The 23,202-nt window shown below is 41.3% G+C and overlaps 1 protein-coding gene across 1 annotated transcript; it reads left to right on the top strand.

Annotated features, from left to right (window-relative positions):
- Nucleotides 1-1,645: 1,645 nt before the first annotated feature.
- LOC147269395 (DNA-binding protein RFX7-like) lies at nt 1,646-22,026 on the top strand. Its single transcript, XM_086184194.1, has 9 exons — nt 1,646-2,090; nt 5,116-5,149; nt 8,609-8,694; nt 8,904-9,026; nt 14,027-14,143; nt 14,664-14,748; nt 14,872-15,079; nt 15,222-15,502; nt 16,764-22,026. Exons 1-9 carry the CDS (start codon nt 1,966-1,968, stop codon nt 19,815-19,817), a joined length of 4,113 nt encoding a protein of 1,370 aa, XP_086040320.1. The 5' UTR covers nt 1,646-1,965; the 3' UTR covers nt 19,818-22,026.
- The last annotated feature ends 1,176 nt before the right edge of the window (nt 22,027-23,202 follow it).

Genomic DNA, 23,202 nt, shown 5'->3' on the forward strand with positions numbered 1-23,202 from the left:
CTGAAAATACACCCTGTACTTTTGGAACGGCTTCAGCTGTGTTAATGCATGTACGTGTGCGTGTAAGTGATGGGTGGTTATGACACTGTTGGTGTGGAGCGAAGGGGTAGATGGGATCATCCTAGTATATCCTCTCCTTCAAACTAGACTGCACTACTCTTTTAAGAGTCTCTTTCCTTGTGTTTCATGTTTTGTGATATTGGTTTGACACATTATTGGTCTTTTTTTCCCCCTGTTGAGGTAGTTAAAAAAAAGCAGGACCAGTTTTACTTGTGTACCTCCATTAATCAGCATTCTACTTAAAACTGATATAAAAGCCTTAGAATACACACAAGTCTATGCACTCTCATTATTATCTTCAGAAATATAAGAAACACCTGAAGACCTTTTACATGAATTCTAACACAGGAGCCGCTGGGCTTTATTGTCTTCTTTTACACAAACGTCGGTGGCGTCTTTCTATGGTGGACATGAGGCAGTCCACCCAACCCTCTAGGGACCTTTGGGCCATTCTTTAAGATGAGGGGGGTTTCATGGGCTTAAAAAGTAAAATGAGCTGATGTTGGAATATTCTTGATAACATTAATGATGGGATGTATTCGCTCATGATACAAATATTGGCATTGCAGTATGTGTTGGCTGACAAGCAACAAGAAGTTGTTGCACAGAAATAATGAAGATATATTTTTCAGTGGTATAGCGATTGTCCACCTGGTAGTACTGTCAAGTTTATTTTTCCAGCATTGATTTCCCCCCAACAGCACACCTCTTAATCACATTTTATTTCAAACAACTAAACATAAAGAGTGTTTCTTAGGAGTTAATCTATGTTTTCCTATTTTAGCAGAGCATTAGCTAGAGTCCACTGGAGGAGACGGGACTGATTTGAAGTGACGTTTATTAGGGAACCCCCCAGGGCTTTGATGGTGAAGGTGGCCCGTGTGGTCGCTCTCCAACAAGCTTGAGATGTCTTGAATCAGAGATTTAAGTCGGATTTCTTAAAACTTGGAAACGCATGTGAGGTCTGCGCGCTTTAAAAGCCATCTGATGACATCATCAGGTCATGTGGTCCACACGCAGAGTCTGTTGCTGGAAGGAAGGCAGCGACATACTGGTCGTACTCCACAGTTTACCAGAATTTGAGAAGCGTGGGTTGCGTGTGGGTTTTTTTGTGACGTCGCAAAACGTCCGCTTTCCCAGAGTTTCGAGCAGTTCAGAATATCAAAAGTTAAAGAAATCATCGAATCCTGATTGAAGCCCATTCATTCATCGGTTTTCTTTATGAAATAGAGGGAACATTTGCTTTTTGGGGACGGAAGCAGAGAAAAGACCTGCCTTTGGTCCAACTTAATGACTTAATCAGATTTTTTGCAGGGAATTAATCACAAATTAACGATCTCCGTTTTGTCGTGTACTACTACTATTACTACTACTACTACTACTACTAATAATAATAATAATAATGGTGGTGGTGGTGGTGGTGAGTTGCTTGTTTAATTGTGTAAAAGAATTGTTTATTACATGTCACAAACAGCACTGATATTTGTGTCAGTGCCTATGTGTTGTTTTTAATTCTGGGGGGGTGCTAGTGCGCATGCGTGTGCCTGTCAGCCACTACACCGTGCACATGCAGAGAAATCCCATAACGTGAGGGGCAGAGCACACCGGAGGGAGTAGCTAGTTGTTTTTCTCATGTCCGTTCACCTTTCGCTCCCGCCCGTACTCGTATCCATGCATCACTCTGACACTGTCGCGTAGCTTCATTGCCTCTGTGCTCGCCAAATGCGGGGACCTGAAGCGGGGGATGTCGGAGGAGGACGGTGTGGCAATAACAACAACAGGGCGCGCTGATGTCCCGCTAGCATCGCAACGACCTCCGGTCCACGTTGTTTAACCCTGCCGGGCGAGTACGTGTGTCCACGCCTTACGTCCAGTCTATTCCGTCGCGTCCCGAGTCCCACGGTGATGACCGAGGAGGACCCCCAGCCGCTGCAGACGGACCGCGGTGCGGGCAGTCTGCCCGGCCCGTTCCCCGGGTTGCAGGGCGCTGAGGCCGGGGCTCTGCAGCTCAGGATCAAGAACTCCATCTGGTGAGGAGGTGTTCAGATGTGGATGGTGTCATGTTTGCAGCAGATGTGATCGGTGTTGAATTCAATATCATTCAGCTGAGTAAAAACTCTCACAAGCAAAAGATCAGCTTTCAGAGCAGAACTGCAATACTTGTTGAGTTATTCAAAAATACATCTTTTTGTTTGCTTACTGATTCATGAATGCGAGAGTAGCTGGAAATTGTTCATGCACTTATTCATCATATTTCCCTACTAGCTACTGACTCTAGCTGTCAAAGTAATAAGTGCTGTGGAAGTACTTGAATGCAAGTTGTATATTCATTTCACGGCTGCGTTTACTAAGGTAAAAGTCATACAATCTTAGTAGTAAAGTTAACTCAACTTTTCTAGTAACTGGCGCATGATGTCTCCTGTTAGTGTATAAAATACTGGACGATCACTAAGAAGGAATGTAGTGTGTGAGGTGTATCCAGTTGGTCTGTTACATTAGTCTTCTTAAAATGGACATTAATTCTGCCTGTAAATGTTGCTTTTCTCAACTGTCAGTTGATACAAATATTTAACTTCTGTTTAAAGGGGGCAGATGTTGAGATTAACAATTTGAATATTAGTCCAGAAACATATTGGTGACTGGAATGTAGATAGCAATGCGTAGGTTGCTTTTGAAAGTCAAGACATGCAGCGATCCAAACAAAGGAGGGAACAAAATCCAGGCATTCCAAAAAAAAAAAATAAATCAGACGAGGAAAGGAATAGTTTAAAAAGCCTTTATTAAAGTAGTTAGAGCGTCACAAGAGCGCTATTAACTCATTCAAATCTTGTTAAAATAACTGAAGTGTAGGTCATCAGGGCATCATCAGTGGTGTGGCCTCACCTATAGAACCGAAAGCCAAGAAGAAACCAAGGCGGGTAAAACCAACCAAGATAACAGGTACCTTATCCTATCTAATATTCATGAATAACTCAAAATAGGTAAAATCTCTATCCTCATTCACATCTATAGGTGCTATGATGCTCCCAAAGCATCACTTGCAAGGTACGACCCCCGTACATCAGTGTGTGTTCTGCTATCCTCTGGTTCTCTGACTTTAAGCAGACTGACAGGTTCTTACTGCCTTATGCACTCAAAAGTTCACTAATACTTCTCTGTTTTGTTTTTTGTTATTTTTTTCCATTTGGAATTGGTCACTATAGTGTGTGCATCCAGAACAGGTTGCTAGGCGACCAGAGTTGCATCGTTTTTCGTTGACATTGGCTGAAAGAAGTTTAATTAAACTATTCAGGTTGTCATCTTGCAAGTTTGGGACACCAAGCAACCTGTTGTCATATCCATTGGGAGTGGATGATTTCAGCAATGATGGCCGCTACCTTGGTGTTGTCAGACTGATGTGTTCTCTGAGGCCTGTGGGGGTCAGAGGGTCTAGGGTTTGGGGTTAAGGGTCTGATTGAAAACCCCTTAAAAATCCCTTAATTGCTCTCCACGGGAATAAATTAAGTTTTCTGAATCTGAATCTGAAAACCAAATGAAAGAAAATTACCTTGTGCACCTCTTTGACGACGAGCAGAATGAACGTCTTTCCACTGCGTCCACCTTGGCCCTGAAACTTAATGCCACAGGCTAATTGACTCATTTACCAACTAACAATATTTTTCACAGGAACATGAATGAGGTATAAACCTACCATGTGAAACAAGGACAGCCATCTTATTTGATCATTAATAATAATCAGATGTTGAGCACTTATTACTCACAATCCAGAAATCTTTAGTGGTTTAATAGGCTGGTTTAACGTGTGTTTTTGTGCCTCTGTTTTTGTTGTGTCCCTCCTGTCCATTTTTTCAGTCGTTTTAAACTCAACCTGATGGTGTATATTGTCTGTGGTTGCTGAGATTTAAGGTTCCTTTCAGACCAAAATGACCCCTTTTCTTCTGTATCTGAATGTTCTCTCATTGAAATGTCACGTCCTTGAAATGTCAAGCAACAGAAGTTGAGTGTGGGCAGAAAAAGAAGTAAAACCTTGACAATTCACAATGTTAATGTTAGTCAAGCAGTAACATATTGGAATATTAAATATTGGTCTCAATCTTTACAGGCTTACTTTTTCAAGGATTTGAGTTTAAATATTGAGGTTGTACTTGCTAACGTGCAGCTGAGCCGGTTGTGGTAGGATGAGACCGGTGGAGAAGTGCTACCGAAGGAGCTTTTCCAAATCTTTGACGGAACTACACCTGGATAAATACATTATGTGATTTAAAGGCTCTTTCATAATCTCTTTCAGGCGTTAGTTTGTCTCTAATCTCTCTCTACAAAAACTGGCCTCAGGTGTAATTCGGTGTAAATGCCAAATCTGCCTTGCAAACAGCTTAATGAAGCGCTTTGTGCACCGGGAAATCCTCGTCCACCCCCGGTAACAGTGAATTAAAGTGAGCTGTTCTCGTCGTGGCTCAGACTCTGATTGTAACTTGCCCGCCATCGTCGAGGAGGAGCCTTTAAATGTGACCTACCTTCTGTCTCAACGTCAACAACAGCCTGACCTGCTTGCAGATTAGGAATTAGATCGGGAGAAGTTAGTCATGTGTCCGGTTTGACTCTGCAACGTTGCTTTGAATCAGCACAATGCTTCTAGTAAAAATTCCAGTATTTGTTTTGTAGTTTAGGATGGAATTCATGGCATGTCAGAGTTGTTAATTGGGGTTTGTCTGTTCATGTAGCATGCGCATCAAACAGGTATGTTACAAATAATACGCACATCACAATAAAACCTTCGTAGAAATGTTACTGATTTGATATGAGAAATATTCCTCCTCGGTTTTGAAGAGCAGACAGGATGAAACGGGTCAAGACAATGTTCACTCAGCGCCCGTCTGTCTCTTTACATCTGACAGCATGTGTTCATGGCGGTGGTATACATGACCTGAGAGATGCTGAGGGGAGGGTCGTCTCATACCAAACATTCCTCTGCTTTATAAATAAATACACTTTAGACACCAGCACTCGTGTTACACCCGCCCCCTACTAATTTATTCTATTATCTCTCCTTTTCAGCAAATCAGTTCAATCCAAAGTGGAAAACATCGTGGTGAGTATTCTTGTCAAGCTGTGATGATGCAGCTCAGTTTTAATAAAACCTTAAAGCAGCTACAACCTGTCGTAGTATTATGAGTAATTGGTGCTTCATGCACGTAGTGCTGAAACACTATTGTTTTCCTGTGGGTTTATTTTGTTCCTGGCTTCATTTCAAGAAATGACTGCTAACATTTTACACAACAGCTGAGGCTAGAAAACTGTGGCTAGCAGCTCCTGGTTGGTCGGAGCTGCTGCAGACAGGAACGTGGTATTTTGGGGTGTAACACATGGATGAATTAGTATTAATATTAATAAGTGAGTCATACAGCACCTTTTAAGAACAGAATTTACAAAGTGCTTTGATAGGAAGACAGCAGGAGAGCCAACCAGATACTAAAAAGATAAAGCTCCCAGAAATTAAAAATGTGTACATATAAATATTATAATAAAAGAAGAAGAAACAAAAGATGACATCACATGAATTGAATTAGATTAAAAAAATCAATTAAGGGAAACAGCATCACATTCAAGCAGACAAATACAATAAAAAAAGAATGAATTCAATATAAAGAAGCATGAAAATGAAGTCAAATTAAGTGATAAAGACCAGTAAGTCAAATTGCTGGCAGCTGATCTGAACGGGCAACTAGAAAAGACAACAAGCATGTCAGCCACCTCATGCCCTTCAGATTTGAATGGTTTGTACAAAAGGAACAGAGAGTAATCAGATACATAAATGTGCCTTTTGCACAGAAAGAGAGAGGAACAAATTGATGTGGGTTGATGTGTCTTATATTACATCCATCCACATCTGCCTGGAGCACTGTGCCTGGAAACGTCATATATGTCAGAGGAAATATATGATAAAGTTGGACAGAAGGGACTTCTAACAGTGATGCCAAGATAAAAGATCCAATAAATCATTATCTTCAAAGTCATATCAGTTTATTTCCTGCATTTCAATCTTTCTGCAAATGGCAAAATGACGAAAATGTTGAGGTGCTGATGTGGCCTGACAAGAAATCTCACGTTTTACTTGAAGAGGTCACGTTATTTGTTAATTGCATTTGGAAGTATTCATTATTAGTAACTAGTATTTTATTTGAGGCTCATTCATAATCTGACTGCCGAAAAAAAAGTACTTCCACAATACTAAATTATTTTTTTTCCCTATATTTTTTCCAAATTTTACTCAATATTTGTCGGGATGGTTTCTTCGACCATGCATTATAGAAATCTGCAATATTGTGTTCATTGTCTCAGCTTAGTTGGTATCCGGCATGGATACAGGCGCCGCCGCCCCCCCCGCTGCCGTGTAAAGTCCCTATTATATGAAGACAGTGTTGATGCTCAGTTCAGGGCAGTTAAAGGGAGGGAGATGAGTTCACTTAGTGCAGCTGACACGCTAACATACAGACATTGACAGTCTGAGTCAGGAGGGCAGGAAGTGAGTCACGATGAAAAGGTCAAACATGTCCTCTTAGTGATCCCAGGTATTTATTCGTCTACTTTAGAAGCTCACAGATGAAATAAGATTAACTTTTATTCATCCCTCGGTGGGAAAATTGAAATTAATTGCATTCAGTCATTTGTTAGTTTAAAAATGCTTATTGATGATAATTAAATGGATGCACGACGACAGACGCTGGTCAGTGTTTGTTACCCTACTCATTTAGGTTTTTGGGTCCCATAAAAACACATTATACTGGACCCTTTCAAACACACCCACTGAGTGGGTGTGTTTAACAAAAACAAAGATCCCCTTCTCTCCTGTGTGTGTGTGCATTAGGGAGCTGAGACACAGAGAATGGTTGACTACTAGTTAGTTTAGCACAGTAAAATAATAGGAGGTGGGTAGGTTGGCATACCTCCTTCTCGCCCAATCTGGTTGCAGAAAACTTGTTGTTCCTACTCTCTGTATTCTGGTTCAAATAGATCAGGACCAGGGTCTTTGCTGAGTTGATCAATACCCGCGTATTTTACAAAAACATGATATAGAGTTTGAGTTTGTGTGTCTGAATTCATAGAAATTGTTGGCATAACAACATGTTTTAGGGTAATGAAGCAGCTTTGAAGCAAGTATGTTTAGATACTCTGAATTGACTGTAGGTGTGACTGTGAGTGTGAATGGTTGTCTGTCTCTATGTGTTGGCCCTGTGATGGACTGGCGACCTGTCCAGGGTGAACCCCGCCTCTCACCTTGAGGCTGCTGGGATAGGCTCCAGCCCCCCCCCCCCCGACACTCAACAGGAATAAGTGGAAGAAAATGGATGGATGATGAATAATAAGCTTGTTTTCTGATAATTGCAGTTGATTTATTTAGAGAAATCAGAAGGCAGTTTCCTTGAGCCCCCCAGCAACTCGGGGAAATGGATGGATGGATGGATGGATGGATGGATGGATTGTGTAGGAATTACTGGTGGTTTTGAGTTAAAACTGCTGCCCTTCTTCAAACACACAGGATTCATAGATTTGTCCTCGTACCGTGTTTTGGTCTATTGAAGAACAGCATTGTCAGGAGGGCTGAAGGCTGGTTGTAGCTCAGTGTTGTCTGTGTGTGTTGGTTTTAAGTCAGACAGAGTGACAGACCAGAGATACAAACACCTTATTGAACAGTTGCGAATGAGATTTGAGAGTACACAGTGTTTTTGTTTTTGTTTTTTTAGTAATCTTTGGATTTATTGCAGTTAAGTGTGCTTTTAGTTGCCGTTGTTGTACTGTCTGCGTCTCAAACGCCACCACAATGCCATGTGTGTTTTCTTAAAGCTGATCTGCGTCACTTCTGCCTCCAAAGACCAGCCTGTAAGATGTCAACACCGGATGAAAAAGACACTTTTAGATGTGTTGTTGCATTTGAACAGCAATAAATTGACATGTGCCCTTTTACTAAAAAATGTGTTTAGAGTTTAGTGAACACTGTATCGGATGGACTGTCCATCCCTCTCATCCATTAATCATCAGACAGATTAAATTAATTCTATCAATAAAACAAAGTTCAGACCAAAAAATAGTGAATCTCATGATAATCGTTGCAGTGCCCTCAATAAAAACAACACAACAACGGGCCCAATGATGAAGTTTAACTTCCTTGTTAAGACAATTGCTGGCAGATTCAAATTACTTTTTGAAATAATGTTTAATTGACTAAAAACATTTTCTGAAGTGTTTTCTTTATTAGACATTTTAATGTGAAAAAAATTTAATTTCAAATTGATGACTGTTCCTTCCTTCTCTTTAGGACATTAATTTAAAATGCTCATTATATTAAATAATAATGAAAATGATTTTAATTTCAAACCCAAAAGACAGATGGCTTTGAACTGCCGACATTGAGAATAAATGATTTCAAAACAAGGACTGCTGGGAGCTGTCTCCTGATCAGCCATGGTATTACTGTGAGACCATCTCAGCTAACTGTGTGTTGATGAATCAAAAGTCCAATTATTATTCCTTCCCCTCTCTGTTTTGACAGCAAGATGTTGAGAAGTTCTCCGACATTGAAAAACTCTACCTCTACCTTAAGTTGCCTTCCGGTCCCAGCAGCAGCGTTGATAAAAGGTAAGAAGGGCACTGCTTTATAGAGTCATGCATGGCTAGCTCTTATCTTACGCTTTGGATATCTTGAGATGAAGGTTTGTGAAAAGTCACTCATTACTACTAAATTTACACACAGTACTCAGAAGTCGGATGAATACCTGGAAATGTGATCGACTTGAATTGTTTTGTCTTTGGTCAGTTGTTAATCTATGATTCACCTCTCATCTCAGCGACCAGAGCGCGCTGTCATCGAGCCGCACGCAGCAGATGCATGCATTCAGCTGGATTCGTAATCACCTGGAGGAGTACCCAGAGACCTCTCTCCCTAAGCAGGAGGTCTACGATGAATACAAGTAAGTTGAAACAGAGGGTAACCTGAAGGAATATCTTGCGTTACATTTCGAGTCTTCTTAGGGTAATGGAGGGTGCCGCCATGTTCAAAATGCAGCACTTAAAGTTGATATTTCTCTATTTTGACATCAGTCAGCGCCGGTCCATCTTATGGCTGTGAGTGTTGGGGTTTCTCTGTCCTCTAAATCGCTGCTGGCTAAAACATCATTATAAATAGACGCTGCAGGCCTGGGAATCACAGAGCAGCATGTGTTGGTAATATTAGAATGGAAAGTCTGAGACAGCCATTGAAATGCTCTGACAGTGTTATGTAACTGTCTTTTTAACTCAACTAAATACGGCCCCCCTTCCCCGACCCCCCAGATATATTGGCGCCTTTTGGAACGACAGGTGAAAAGATTTCAAAAGGACAGAATGTACTTCTCTCTGAAACAATAAAAATACTTTTTGCCCCCAAACTTTATTGGGAAAACGTCACTTTTTCTAATGGGATTATCTCATTCTCATTCGATAAGTTATATTCATTGATACTGTTGAGTCAATACAACCAAATTCAGTTTGTCTTGTTGTCTTCATAAAACTACATTTACAAAATGTTTTTTTATGAAGACAGCATAGATGCTGTTAGAAGGTAATGGTGTTAAGAGGACTTTCATCAGAATGGACTACAATATAAGTGCATGTGATACATCAGGATTATTGATTAAGAGAAGGAAATCAAGATGACAATGTATCAATCCCAAAACAACAATATCAGGAGAGTTTAGGTCTGATTCTGTAGTACTTTGAGCTTAATAGGTGACACTCCCACTTTAATACAACACACCCAGTTTGATGTCTGACACTCCCACGTCAATACAACACACCCAGGTTAATATGTGACACTCCCACTTTAATACAACACACCCAGTTTGATGTGTGAAACTCCCACTTTAATACAACACACCCAGGTTAATATGTGACACTCCCACGTCAATACAACACACCCAGGTTAATATGTGACACTCCCACTTTAATACAACACACCCAGTTTGATGTGTGACACTCCCACTTTGATACAACACACCCAGGTTAATATGTGACACTCCCATTTTAATACAACACACCCAGGTTAATATGTGACACTCCCACTTTAATACAACACACCCAGTTTGATGTGTGACACTCCCACTTTGATACAACACACCCAGGTTAATATGTGACACTCCCACTTTGATACAACACACCCAGGTTAATATGTGACACTCCCATTTTAATACAACACACCCAGGTTAATATGTGACACTCCCATTTTAATACAACACACCCAGGTTAATATGTGACACTCCCACTTTAATACAACACACCCAGTTTGATGTGTGACACTCCCACTTTGATACAACACACCCAGGTTAATATGTGACACTCCCACTTTAATACAACACACCCAGTTTGATGTGTGACACTCCCACTTTAATACAACACACCCAGTTTGATGTGTGACACTCCCACTTTAATACAACACACCCAGGTTAATATGTGACACTCCCATTTTAATACAACACACCCAGGTTAATATGTGACACTCCCACTTTAATACAACACACCCAGTTTGATGTGTGACACTCCCACTTTAATACAACACACCCAGGTTAATATGTGACACTCCCATTTTAATACAACACACCCAGGTTAATATGTGACACTCCCACTTTAATACAACACACCCAGTTTGATGTGTGACACTCCCACTTTGATACAACACACCCAGGTTAATATGTGACACTCCCACTTTGATACAACACACCCAGGTTAATATGTGACACTCCCATTTTAATACAACACACCCAGGTTAATATGTGACACTCCTACTTTAATACAACACACCCAGGTTAATATGTGACACTCCTACTTTAATACAACACACCCAGGTTAATATGTGACACTCCTACTTTAATACAACACACCCAGGTTAATATGTGACACTCCTACTTTAATACAACACACCCAGATTAATATGTGACACTCCCACTTTAATACAACACACCCAGTTTGATGTGTGACACTCCCACTTTAATACAACACACCCAGGTTAATATGTGACACTCCCACTTTAATACAACACACCCAGGTTAATATGTGACACTCCCATTTTAGTACAACACACCCAGGTTAATATGTGACACTCCTACTTTAATACAACACACCCAGGTTAATATGTGACACTCCCACTTTAAGACAACACACCCAGTTTGATGTGTGACACTCCCACTTTGATACAACACACCCAGGTTAATATGTGACACTCCCATTTTAATACAACACACCCAGGTTAATATGTGACACTCCTACTTTAATACAACACACCCAGGTTAATATGTGACACTCCTACTTTAATACAACACACCCAGGTTAATATGTGACACTCCCACATTAAGACAACACACCCAGTTTGATGTGTGACACTCCCACTTTGATACAACACACCCAGGTTAATATGTGACACTCCCACTTTAATACAACACACCCAGGTTAATATGTGACACTCCCATTTTAATACAACACACCCAGGTTAATATGTGACACTCCCACTTTAATACAACACACCCAGTTTGATGTGTGACACTCCCACTTTGATACAACACACCCAGGTTAATATGTGACACTCCCATTTTAATACAACACACCCAGGTTAATATGTGACACTCCCACTTTAATACAACACACCCAGTTTGATGTGTGACACTCCCACTTTGATACAACCCACCCATGTTAATATGTGACACTCCCATTTTAATACAACACACCCAGGATAATATGTGACACTCCCACTTTGATACAACACACCCAGGTTAATATGTGACACTCCCACTTTAATACAACACACCCAGTTTAATATGTGACTCTCCCATTTTAATACAACACACCCAGGTTAATATGTGACACTCCCACTTTAAGACAACACACCCAGTTTGATGTGTGACACTCCCACTTTGATACAACACACCCAGGTTAATATGTGACACTCCCATTTTAATACAACACACCCAGGTTAATATGTGACACTCCTACTTTAATACAACACACCCAGTTTGATGTGTGACACTCCCACTTTGATACAACACACCCAGGTTAATATGTGACACTCCCACTTTAATACAACACACCCAGGTTAATATGTGACACTCCCATTTTAATACAACACACCCAATTTAATATGTGACACTCCCACTTTAATACAACACACCCAGTTTGATGTGTGACACTCCCACTTTGATACAACACACCCAGGTTAATATGTGACACTCCTATTTTAATACAACACACCCAGGTTAATATGTGACACTCCCACTTTAATACAACACACCCAGTTTGATGTGTGACACTCCCACTTTGATACAACCCACCCATGTTAATATGTGACACTCCCATTTTAATACAACACACCCGGGTTAATATGTGACACTCCCACTTTGATACAACACACCCAGGTTAATATGTGACACTCCCACTTTGATACAACACACCCAGGTTAATATGTGACACTCCCACTTTAATACAACACACCCAGTTTAATATGTGACTCTCCCATTTTAATACAACACACCCAGGTTAATATGTGACACTCCCACTTTAATACAACACACCCAGTTTGGTGTGTGACACTCCCACTTTGATACAACACACCCAGGTTAATATGTGACACTCCCATTTTAATACAACACACCCAGGTTAATATGTGACACTCCCACTTTAATACAACACACCCAGTTTGATGTGTGACACTCCCACTTTAATACAACACACCCAGGTTAATATGTGACACTCCCATTTTAATACAACACACCCAGGTTAATATGTGACACTCCCATTTTAATACAACACCTGACCTGTATGACACTCCCACATGACTCACTCGCCTCACACGTCCAGTTTACTAAATAACACAATTACTCTAATGTATGACACACCCACTTCATGCCACAACCACTTTATTACATGACACACCTGCTCCACATGTCCACTTCACAATATGACACACCTACTTTGTTACATGACACACCCACTTCATATCCACACTACTTTATGGCCCACCCACTTTACCATATGGTAAAACCACCTAAACAAGGTCAAAGGTCAGCTTTACACCCACTTTATCATATGTTTTAACCACCTAAACAAGGTCACAGGTCAGCGTCATGTAATTCATTCACATTCAGATGTATGGCTTATTAAAATGGTCGTCATGGTCCAAGAATGCAACATTTAGACATACCATAAAAAATATTGCATATTTTGTCACGTCAAGTCATGTTAATAACTTTTAAGTAAAGTATGATTAGTACCACTACATGACATACCCTCTGAACTACATGGCACAACTCCTGAAATAAGATCTGGGAGCTGGCTCTTCTTTGCTTTATCAGATCAGTGTGAGGGATGCTCGTCTTCCTTGCTTTTACCAACAGGCCTGTTATTGTAACCATGACGACAAGTGTTGCGGAATCTTAGGGAAACAGTAACTCTATTAGGTTTAGTGTGGTTTTAGAAGGTGCAAGTGACGTCGTGTAATGTGGCAGTAGGGGTGTACTCTAGTACTGTGTGTCCACAGATTGACCTACTTGCATTAAAAAGCAATTGAACACTAAGCTATCTTGTTATCCTATCCTAACTCACAGAGGGCCACTCTCTTTTTTAGCTTTAGGGAAGGTATCCTGCTGTGGCTTAATCTGACCTACCTGCTCTACAATGCTAATGAATTAATTGAACCACAATGGCAACCTTGCAATCCATTAAAAGAAATTGAAAATTATCCAAATGAGATCAAAATGATTGCAAGACACTGTAGTCAGGTGTTGATTTTCATCCAGTTTATCACAAAGTGAATGTGAAATATTGTTAAAGTGAAAATATTCATTAAAGTAGCTGTAATCATTTGAGCTGATACTTGAATTTTTGAATAGAAAACCTGTTTTTGTCACTCAAAATTGTAAGTGGTGGAATTTTCTGTGTTTCCCTTCAGGAGCTTCTGTGACAATCTGAATTACCACCCACTGAGTGCTGCAGACTTTGGAAAGATGATGAAAAATGTCTTCCCGAACATGAAGGCGCGTCGACTTGGCATGAGAGGAAAATCAAAATATCCTTCACTGGAATGGATTGTAACAGTCTGGCCTCTGTCTCTGGTCACGGACCATCTGCTGTTGCAGTTCATAAGCTCTCTAAATATAGATGTGAAATGAAATAAAGTCCCCCTCTGCCCCTGAAGCAGCATTATAATGCAGAACCGCTCGGGGAAATCACTGTGATCTTGACCTTCATGACATGTGTTGATCTTCTCTGAGGACAAACTGCAAACCTGGTTTATTTTCCTGAAGTTCCCAGTTTATAAAATGTATTTGATAACTCAGCAGTTTTATGTCATAATGTAGAGAATCGTCAAGTTCAGTGCAGATGTTTTGTGCAAATTTAGACAATATTTAAAGACTAAGAAATGTTGATTTTAAACACACACACAAGTTTTCATATTATAAATTTGTGTACCTTAACCTGATCAAGGTCCTACAAATAAATGTAAGCACATGGATATCGTGACTTGGACCTATAATAACTGTAGTTGAAATATAATTCAGTGTTTTTTATTCTTAACATAAGCGTACATATTGCTATAGTGGACTAAGAAAGAGGCCGTTTGTTCATCTTCCCTCTTTACCGAGTCTGGATCTACACAAAACAGGAGATGGGGTGAACAAATTTACATTTTTGCTACTAATATTTCCAAACTATTGGAAATCTTCTTCTAGTCTGTCCTTTAATTTCAACATTTCATAGTGGTAAACACCACATATCTGTTGTGTATTCCTTCAGTGTGATGTACTGGAGTCACCAGGTCAGCTGAGTAGCATAAAAGACGAGGTGCGATTTGCTGCTTGTGATCTGGTGTGTGAGTGGGCCCAAAAAGTCCTGAAACGCCAGTTTGACGCCGTGGAAGACTTGGCTCGTTTCCTGATCGACAGCCACTATATCAGCAACAAGTCTTTGGCAGCTCTCACCATCATGACTGGCACGGCAGCAGGTAAAACAGATAAATAAACAGTGACATCTAGTGGTAGATGGTTGTTACTTTGTGGTCATACACTACTGTATTACATTGTGGTGTAAGTTTTCATTTTTACTGCATGATATTTATCTAAAATGTCCCTGTTTCCTTTCTTCAGAAGTTCAAACACAACAGACCATCTCAGCTTTTGTCCCCACGGCCGAGGCTCATTCCTTCCAGCCTCAAGTGACGAACCTTTCACCACCGTCCGTCGATGCAAAGCAGCAGCTCCAGCGGAAGATCCAGAGGAAGCAACAAGAGCAGAAGCTGCATTCCCCTGTACCTGGAGAGGGTCAAGCCAAGAGAACGGATGACAGTGTGCCTTGTGTTAGCCCAGTCCCTTTGTCACCCCAGCCGACCATAGGCATCATGGTCACTGCTGTCTCGAGCCCCATCACGGTGAGGAAGCAGCACTCACCATACAAGATTACATTTTTGAGATACAGTGTTCCACCTTCTATTGTTCAAGCTTCATTTTTATTAATTACAGTTCAGCATGTGTGTCTCTGCATTGCGGTGTCATTTGCTGGGGATGTTTTTTTCCCCTTTCCTTTAAACCCCTATATAAACAAATGGTGGGCTTGCTGAACTGTTAAACCTCTAATTTGTAAGTAGCTGCAAAACTAGTGGAGTTTTTTGTGTCACTGTGTAAAGTGAGTCACTGTAGCAGTGCTGGAAGCAGCAGTCTGCTGTCAGCCACTGTTTGCATAAGTGATCTTGTTGGCCAACTATTAACGTCCCCCCTAAACTCTGATCTGTATGGTTTCCAAATAGTATAAATAACAGTGTAGCAGTGCTCTCCTGTTAACCTGACAACACCAATAACAAGTGCAGCCATGTTTCACGACAAACCTGTTTTTGCTTTATTTATTGCAAAATTATAATCATATGTATCATTTAAAGAAACATTCTGGCCAAAGGTAAACAAAAAATAAGAGATAAAGATTAAACTAATAACAAAAATAAAAAGGATTGAGAACAGGAATATAAAAAGATGCAAAAAGCATGCCAGCCACCTCCCGCTGTAACCACAGTAACCAGTATGTGGTGCCACTACGCTGTGCACTGCGGGTAATGTCCTCAGGCAAAGTCTGTGGACTTGCGGGAAGGGGGCATTAAGGGCTCAAAATATTGGCAGTAAAGCCCTTGTGGACTTTACGGGCACATGCCTCCAAGTCTGGAGAGTGAAATGGGTTACAACGCTATCAGTCACGTCTCAAAAGTTTGTGAACATAAATTAAGAGTTTCACCTTCTGTTCAGGAATCACATGTCCATGTTTTAGTACAGTAGGGACAGAAACCTGGACTTCCAAGTAATCAGATGCTCTCCAATAGTTTGGAGCATGAAGTATGAAGCTTTAATATGTTCAAACACACACACACACACACACACACACACACACATATATATATATATATATATATATACACACACATATATATAGGTATAGATATACACATACACACAAACACACACACACAGGTGGTTTAATAAGGCAGCCTTAGATAGATTGTACAAGTTTTCCAGGTAAATTAAAATGATTTATATCAAAATAATTAAATGAAAATCCACCATTAGTTTTGCAAAAGAACCAGTGGCCTCACAGTTATCATCTACAATGGAGTTTTTGCCTTTCTGACTGAGTTTCCATCTGTGCAGGTACAGCGGAGCAAACAGTTGATGTCCCCCAGTCCGATGGGAACAGGAGAAAGCAGAGTGCTGCCTATTAACTTCCAAATGGTGACTCAACCGTTGAGGAGTCCCAAACCCACCCAAAATATTATAGCAAGTCCAGTGGGGGAACGCACGGCACGGCAGCGCTATGCACAAATCCTACCTAAGCCTGCAGCATCGACTCCAATCACTTTGTGCTCACCGTCCACCATGATCATTGCCAACAGCCCCATCAAGACTATGATGACAACATGCCATGTAAGCCCGGTCAGTCTGGTCAAGATGGCTGCCATATCCCTTGCACCCACCAGCAGCACTGCCACCACTTCCCTTACAAACACCACTTTGCGCCCGACATCTGCAGGCATTAGCAGCCCTGCAATCGTAGAGGACATCGACTCAACTCAAAACATGGGGAGTGCTTCTGCTGTCCCCACTCTGGCCCCGGTGGCCAGGCCTGGGCAGGCAAACTCCATCGATGTGGAAATGGAAGTTGAAGCTATACACGAGAACAGCCAAAATCCTAGCAGCCTCATACCAACTCATGGAGTTGGAGTGGTTGTTCAACGGGCCGCCAGTGTGCCCATACCTCAGAGTAAAGGCTTCCTTGGTCTGGAAGAAACATCCATCCCTAAAGATGAGGGAAAACACCTTTCAAACACCAGCACTACCGAAGGCAGCATTAGCACTTTGCACTTCACTCCCTCTTCTCAGAATGCCAGAGCTTCCTTGACCTTCAACAACAGCAGAGCACCTTCTTTTGGGGAAAGTGGCAATGTGACTAAGAGCTTCAGGAAACGCTCTGGCCTCAGCCCAGTCCTTTCTCCAGTCAAAAGGGCTTTTATGCCCCAGCACCCTGTAGAGGGCACTGCTGATCTTCAATATGGGATTAGGAACAGTTTTCCAGGAGCTCCGACTAGACCTGAAAGTGCACCTGCCTCCAGGGAGGTTGAGATGAAAATGTCCACTCAAGTTCATAGTCTTTGCACTTCCTCTTTCAGAACCAGTGGCTTCTTCACAGTTGCCAAAACACAGAGCTCAATGCAGAGGAAAAACACTTCCTCTGTTATGGAAACTAGCACCTCTGTCAGTCATCCATTAATGCAGCAAATGCAGGGGCACACAATGTCTAACATGCATGCCATACCTAATAACTGTGGCGTTCAGACTCCTTCAGTTTCAAATTCCACTGCAGGAAGCCTGGAAGGACATAAACCACTGACCTACACCCTGTCTAACCATCCTTCTGAGCCCCTGGATTTTTTGGATCAAGTGTCATCATCGAGTCAACACCCTATGCAGACAGAGATGGACTACTTTCCCTTTGACGATGATGTGACTCAAGACAGTATCGTGGAAGAACTTGTACAGATGGAAGAGCAGATGAAACTCAACAATCGGCAGGAGTTTGGAAATGGTATCGCACTTCACGGCCAGCAGGCTGCGATGCAAGATAACATTCTGTCTGCCAATCAGACCATGACTTCTTTGTACCACACAGCAAACAGCGGCAGCAACCCAATCCAGACTCCAACCCCGACACCCACACCGACATCAGAAATGATGGGTGGAGCCCAAGGTCTGATTGGAGAGAGCCCCTGTTCCCGCATTGCCTCCACAACCCCAGTGGACAGCGCTCTGGGGAGCAGTCGTCACACCCCGGTCGGTACTCCACACTCCAACTGCAGCAGCACTGTGCCTCCCAGCCCAGTGGAGTGCAGGAACCCATTTGCATTTACGCCCATCAACTCCAACATCACTGGTTTCCATGATGGCAGCACTGTCTCCAGCAGCCCTGTCAAGCCCATGCAAAGGCCGACTGCTACTCACCCAGACAAGACCAGACTGGAATGGATGAACAACAGTTACAACAGCAGCAGCGGGAGTTTAAACAAGTCAGGAATCTTACCCAGCTATCAGGGCCTCATAGATGACCACTTTCAGAAGCCTCATGCTTTCGCCATCCCACATGCACGGCACCATGACAACCATTTTGGTCGTTTGACCCCCATTTCCCCTGTGCAGCAGCAGGTAGCCAGTATGGCTAACGTTACCAAGCAGGAGGGATTTGCAGTGCCTGCGCCTCTGGATATCAAAGCCACCAACACTCCTGCTTCTACTGGTACTTTTCGATGTCGCAGCGTAAGCCCGGCTGTACATCAGAGGAACTTGAATGGAAACACAGGAAACAGCAGCGTTTCCAGTATTCCCCGGGCATGCATCTCTCCCTTTAACTCTCCAGTGACGCCTGAAGTGCTAAATATCTTCGCCAACAGCCAGGGAAATCTAGGGGTGAGCAGCATGGCTCAGAGGAGCCGCTCTGTGCCCCTCAACATCATGATGCAAACTGAGGTTCTGCCCATGCCAGGCCACCAGTGCAGCAAAAATCTAACCGATGTCCTCCTGAACAAACTGGATGGGGAGCATAATGACACTGTGCGGGGTCTGGGCATGAATAATTTCCCTGCTAACTACACTGCACGTATGAACCTCGCACAGATTCTCGAGTCAGAGGACCTCAGCCTGATGGCCTCTGACTCCTGCAAGACGCAAAGGCCAAATTACCTCACTGAAAATGCCATTAATGAACAAATGCTTCTATCTGTAGGTGACAGTCGAGCACAATCAGCCTCTGGAGAGCACCAGCAGCAGCAGGCCCAATGTATGCTGCAAGCTTTGAATTCACAGCAGCAGCAGTTGGATTTCAGCAGCACTTTTAAAGACCTCCAAACAGACAACAGCTTTAGTGTTGGCAATCAGCTCATGCAACAGGTGCCGGAGCTCACAACAGGGGGTACAGATTTCCCTTGTGAAATCAGAATGACATCGGAGCTCTCCAGTAGCATCAGTGACCTTAACACACTGGATGCAAACCTTCTGTTTGACCCCAGTCAGCAGCAAGGGCAATATCAAAATGCTGCTCCCGGAGAGCTGGCAAATGATACACTGTTTCAGCAAATCACCAGCGAGTCGGCGCACTCAAGTGGGCTTGAATGGCTGGAGAGCAAAGATCATCCAACTGTTGGATTGATGGGTTGAGCATAGAGCTTTTTTTAAAAAAAAATCATGTTGAACATGTTGCTTTATGTATTTTCAGGCATTTACACTTTATAACACAACACTGGACACGATCAGGTTTGTCCAGGTTTAGTGCCGGGCTGAGCTGATGAAGATGCTGGTCATTTCTTTTCATCAGGCATCAACAACTCATTTTTTCAAAAGAATTTCCAACGTGAACAAAAAAGTTCCCAGTACTAATCTTTTTTTTGTTGTCGTTGTTGGTTTGTTTTCAGTATGTGTTATTTCATACCTTTGATTACCTCCGCCAAGTAGGCATAGTGGGATTCAGATTTACTGGATTACGTAAAACCCGTGAGACCGATTTTTACAAACTTAATGGGTGAGGATTGGGCAGAGGATAAGCCCATTACATTTGAGGCAGATCTGTTCAACATAATGAAAAAAAACATGTTATTACATTGGATTGCAAGAAGAAAACACAAGTCATATCCCCTTGGCGGAGGTAGTTTCTTTGTACATCACATGACAATAAACCTGTGTTATTATTAACAGACATTTACAGTAATATTTTCTGTCATAATCTTTGCAATCACAGGCATTATACAGTCACAGCATTTGAAACTCCATTAAATTGAACCAATAATATACCATAATAATCACTTTGGATGCAGTATAGATTCATAAAAAAAAAACTACAAAGTGTCACTGGTCTTTTAAGTTTCAACACCAGTTTCAGAAACGTGTTCTTCTCTGTCATTTTCACTGAGAAGGAAATTAACAATGCTAAAAGTGAGCACTAACTTTTTAGAAATCAATCATAAATCCAAATCCATCCATGTAAATTCAGCAAATATAATCTTGTATTCAGTCATTATCATGTGTGCTCAATAGTATGATGTATTAGACACTTATATAATCATAACCTTAACGGTATTACTGCACTTGTAGATGAAGTGTACATGTTCATAGTTAAACAGAAACTGAAAAGGAGGTGATGATTGGTGGTTCTTCCCAGAGAAAACACTTATTGAATAGAACATAAATCAGAGCATTAAATTAAACTTTGCACTTTCAAAGTATAAACTATGTCCTTGGAAAGATGCATTATTTGTTTTGTGCGCAGATAGCACATTTTCACCTGGGAATGACAAAATAGACCAAGTAGAAGTGGAAGGAAATAAAAGTTTTATTTGTAAAGTTTGTACATTTCAGGACTAGACAGCACCTATCGTTGCACTCATCATACTGCGCTGACAATCTGTAATATTTGTGCTTCTTTTGAAAAATGCACTGTGTTTTAGTTGGATGACAAAGGACTTAAGTTCACTGACAATCCAGAGGAATAAAACCAAGAAGTAAAGCAGCGAATCACTTATCAAATGGGAAAGTGTTGCTTTACTCTGACATGCGACAGCACGCACGCCCACACTCGTGAGCCTTATGTCCATACCAAAGATTCACTTTTAAATGTAACTTGCACTAAGATCTTGGGTGTGTCGTGTATCTCTCCCACGTGGTGGATATACTGACGTGACATGTTGTAACAAACAGTCTGTCCTGTTGAAGCTGTACTCCTGAAAAAGTGTATTTTGCCTATTAAGTACTCAGAAATACATATCTTAGGATTTTTCACCACTTCTTTGTGATTCCAGAATGAAAAAAAGTCCCAACAAGCTATTTAGCTTCAAGCGAACAACGCTCCATAGCCACCAACGATATACACAGCCAAACTCAAGTGCATCATCTGGTATAATTCCTGTCTTCTGTATCCAGCTGGAGGCTCAACACGCACTTTGCTTTGAGTCAAAAACTAACAAGTGTCACTGTTATTAGTCATCAGCTTTAAGGTAATAGTCACAAAATTGATGCAGGGAGCAAAAAGGTATCCTCATGAGTTTCAGAGATTATTTATTAGCAGTTGAAAGGCAAAATACACTTTTTATGTGTAGTATCACTTTAAGAAGAGATGAGGAAATGTCGCATTGGACAAACAGGAAACTTACATACTTAGACTTTATTGTCCTGTGGAGAAATACTGTACCATAGCACTGTACTCCACAGACCATCAGTACACACAACAAACCAAAAAAAGTAACGGCACACACCGATTACAGATAGTGAAGTCCACAAAATACTAAGTCAGTCCGCACTAAGGCCCAATAATCAAGGCCTTTTTGTAAAGGTCTTTTTTCTTTTTTTGTAGCAGTTTTAAGGGGGGGGGGGGGGTAGAAACACTGTAATTTATCAATGAACTGTTTTTATGTGTTAGCATTAGTTCCCAGAGTGCGTTTGGGAATTTGGTCACATTGTCTGTTGTAAGGATTGGGGGTGAAACCCTGCGTGTTTTGTTTTGCTTTTTGTCATTTGGTAGGTGTTTTTTGGGCAGATGAAGTTACCTTGCAAACCACAAGGTCTTGCACTCTTATGATGTTTTAAAAAATCCAGTACAATACTGATTCAGTGTCGTAGCCACACCTATACAGAAGAACTGGATTTTGGCTCTTTGTCTTCGCAGGAAACATTGCACATGCTGTCCTTTTGTGGAAATGACACCAACCGTAATTGTAGATAATTTCAGGAAAATGTTCTTAATCCAAAAGGGATTCAATTTCAAAGGGATGCACTTATTCGTGGGTTGGTAAATGGACAGTTATTTAATGTAGATCGCAGGATTTGAAATATCTGCATCATTGTCATCTGTAATCTAATTTGTGTATCATTTCAGACGAACATTTTTTCAGTTTGTCGATCTGTTCTCATCTTCTTATGTTTACTGTGTGTCTGTAAACCATTTACTCTGATAGCGCTGATATTTGTAATGAAGACTTTACCCTTCCTCTTCTTGTAAGTGGTTCAGAGCTGTAGAACTGCCCTCCACTCTAGTTAGGTTGCTGTGCCAGATATAGGGAGTTTTTTTGTTCCTTTTGCATTTTAACAAGTGCTTTTATAAGGGGAAGTGCTTGGTTTTTAGTCTTTTTAAAACAAATAAACATTTTTATGTACCTGCAATGAGTTCTTAATGTCTGCTGAGAAAATAATTTTTCACCCACAAAAAATATAAGTAAACACAAACCCACCAGACCAAATATGACGTGTGCATCTTTAGTTTCAGGAAAGATCCTGCACGCGGAGCTGAAGACTTGTTTATTTTAACAAATCAGACGCTGCTGCCATTTATGGTAGATCTTTGGTACATCTTTCCTGAAACTAGTCAATGTTCTCTTCACCCCACACCCACAGTTTATGTACATCTACTGAATATTTCATCATAACATCTTTAGTTATAGTATTGCATTTTATCTCACATCAGGTGAGCAGAGTAAACAGTTCTCTGACGTAAACTATTACACCTAAAACATTTTAATCATTGAGTTAAGAACATAGAATTTTAACAATAATGAAT

This window comes from Aulostomus chinensis, chromosome 2 (assembly GCF_037954235.1).
Source record: "Aulostomus chinensis isolate RoL2024-O1b breed Wild chromosome 2, RoL_Achi_v1.0, whole genome shotgun sequence".
Lineage (NCBI taxonomy): Eukaryota > Metazoa > Chordata > Actinopteri > Syngnathiformes > Aulostomidae > Aulostomus > Aulostomus chinensis.

Excerpts from the sequence above, each read along its gene's own strand:
- LOC147269395 (XM_086184194.1), top strand. The coding sequence starts at position 1,966 with ATGACCGAGGAGGACCCCCAGCCGCTGCAGACGGACCGCGGTGCGGGC. Across the intron at positions 9,027-14,026 it reads GAGGTCTACGATGAATACAA|GAGCTTCTGTGACAATCTGA; the intron begins GTAAGTTGAAAC and ends GTTTCCCTTCAG. Across the intron at positions 14,749-14,871 it reads TACACAAAACAGGAGATGGG|TGTGATGTACTGGAGTCACC; the intron begins GTGAACAAATTT and ends GTATTCCTTCAG.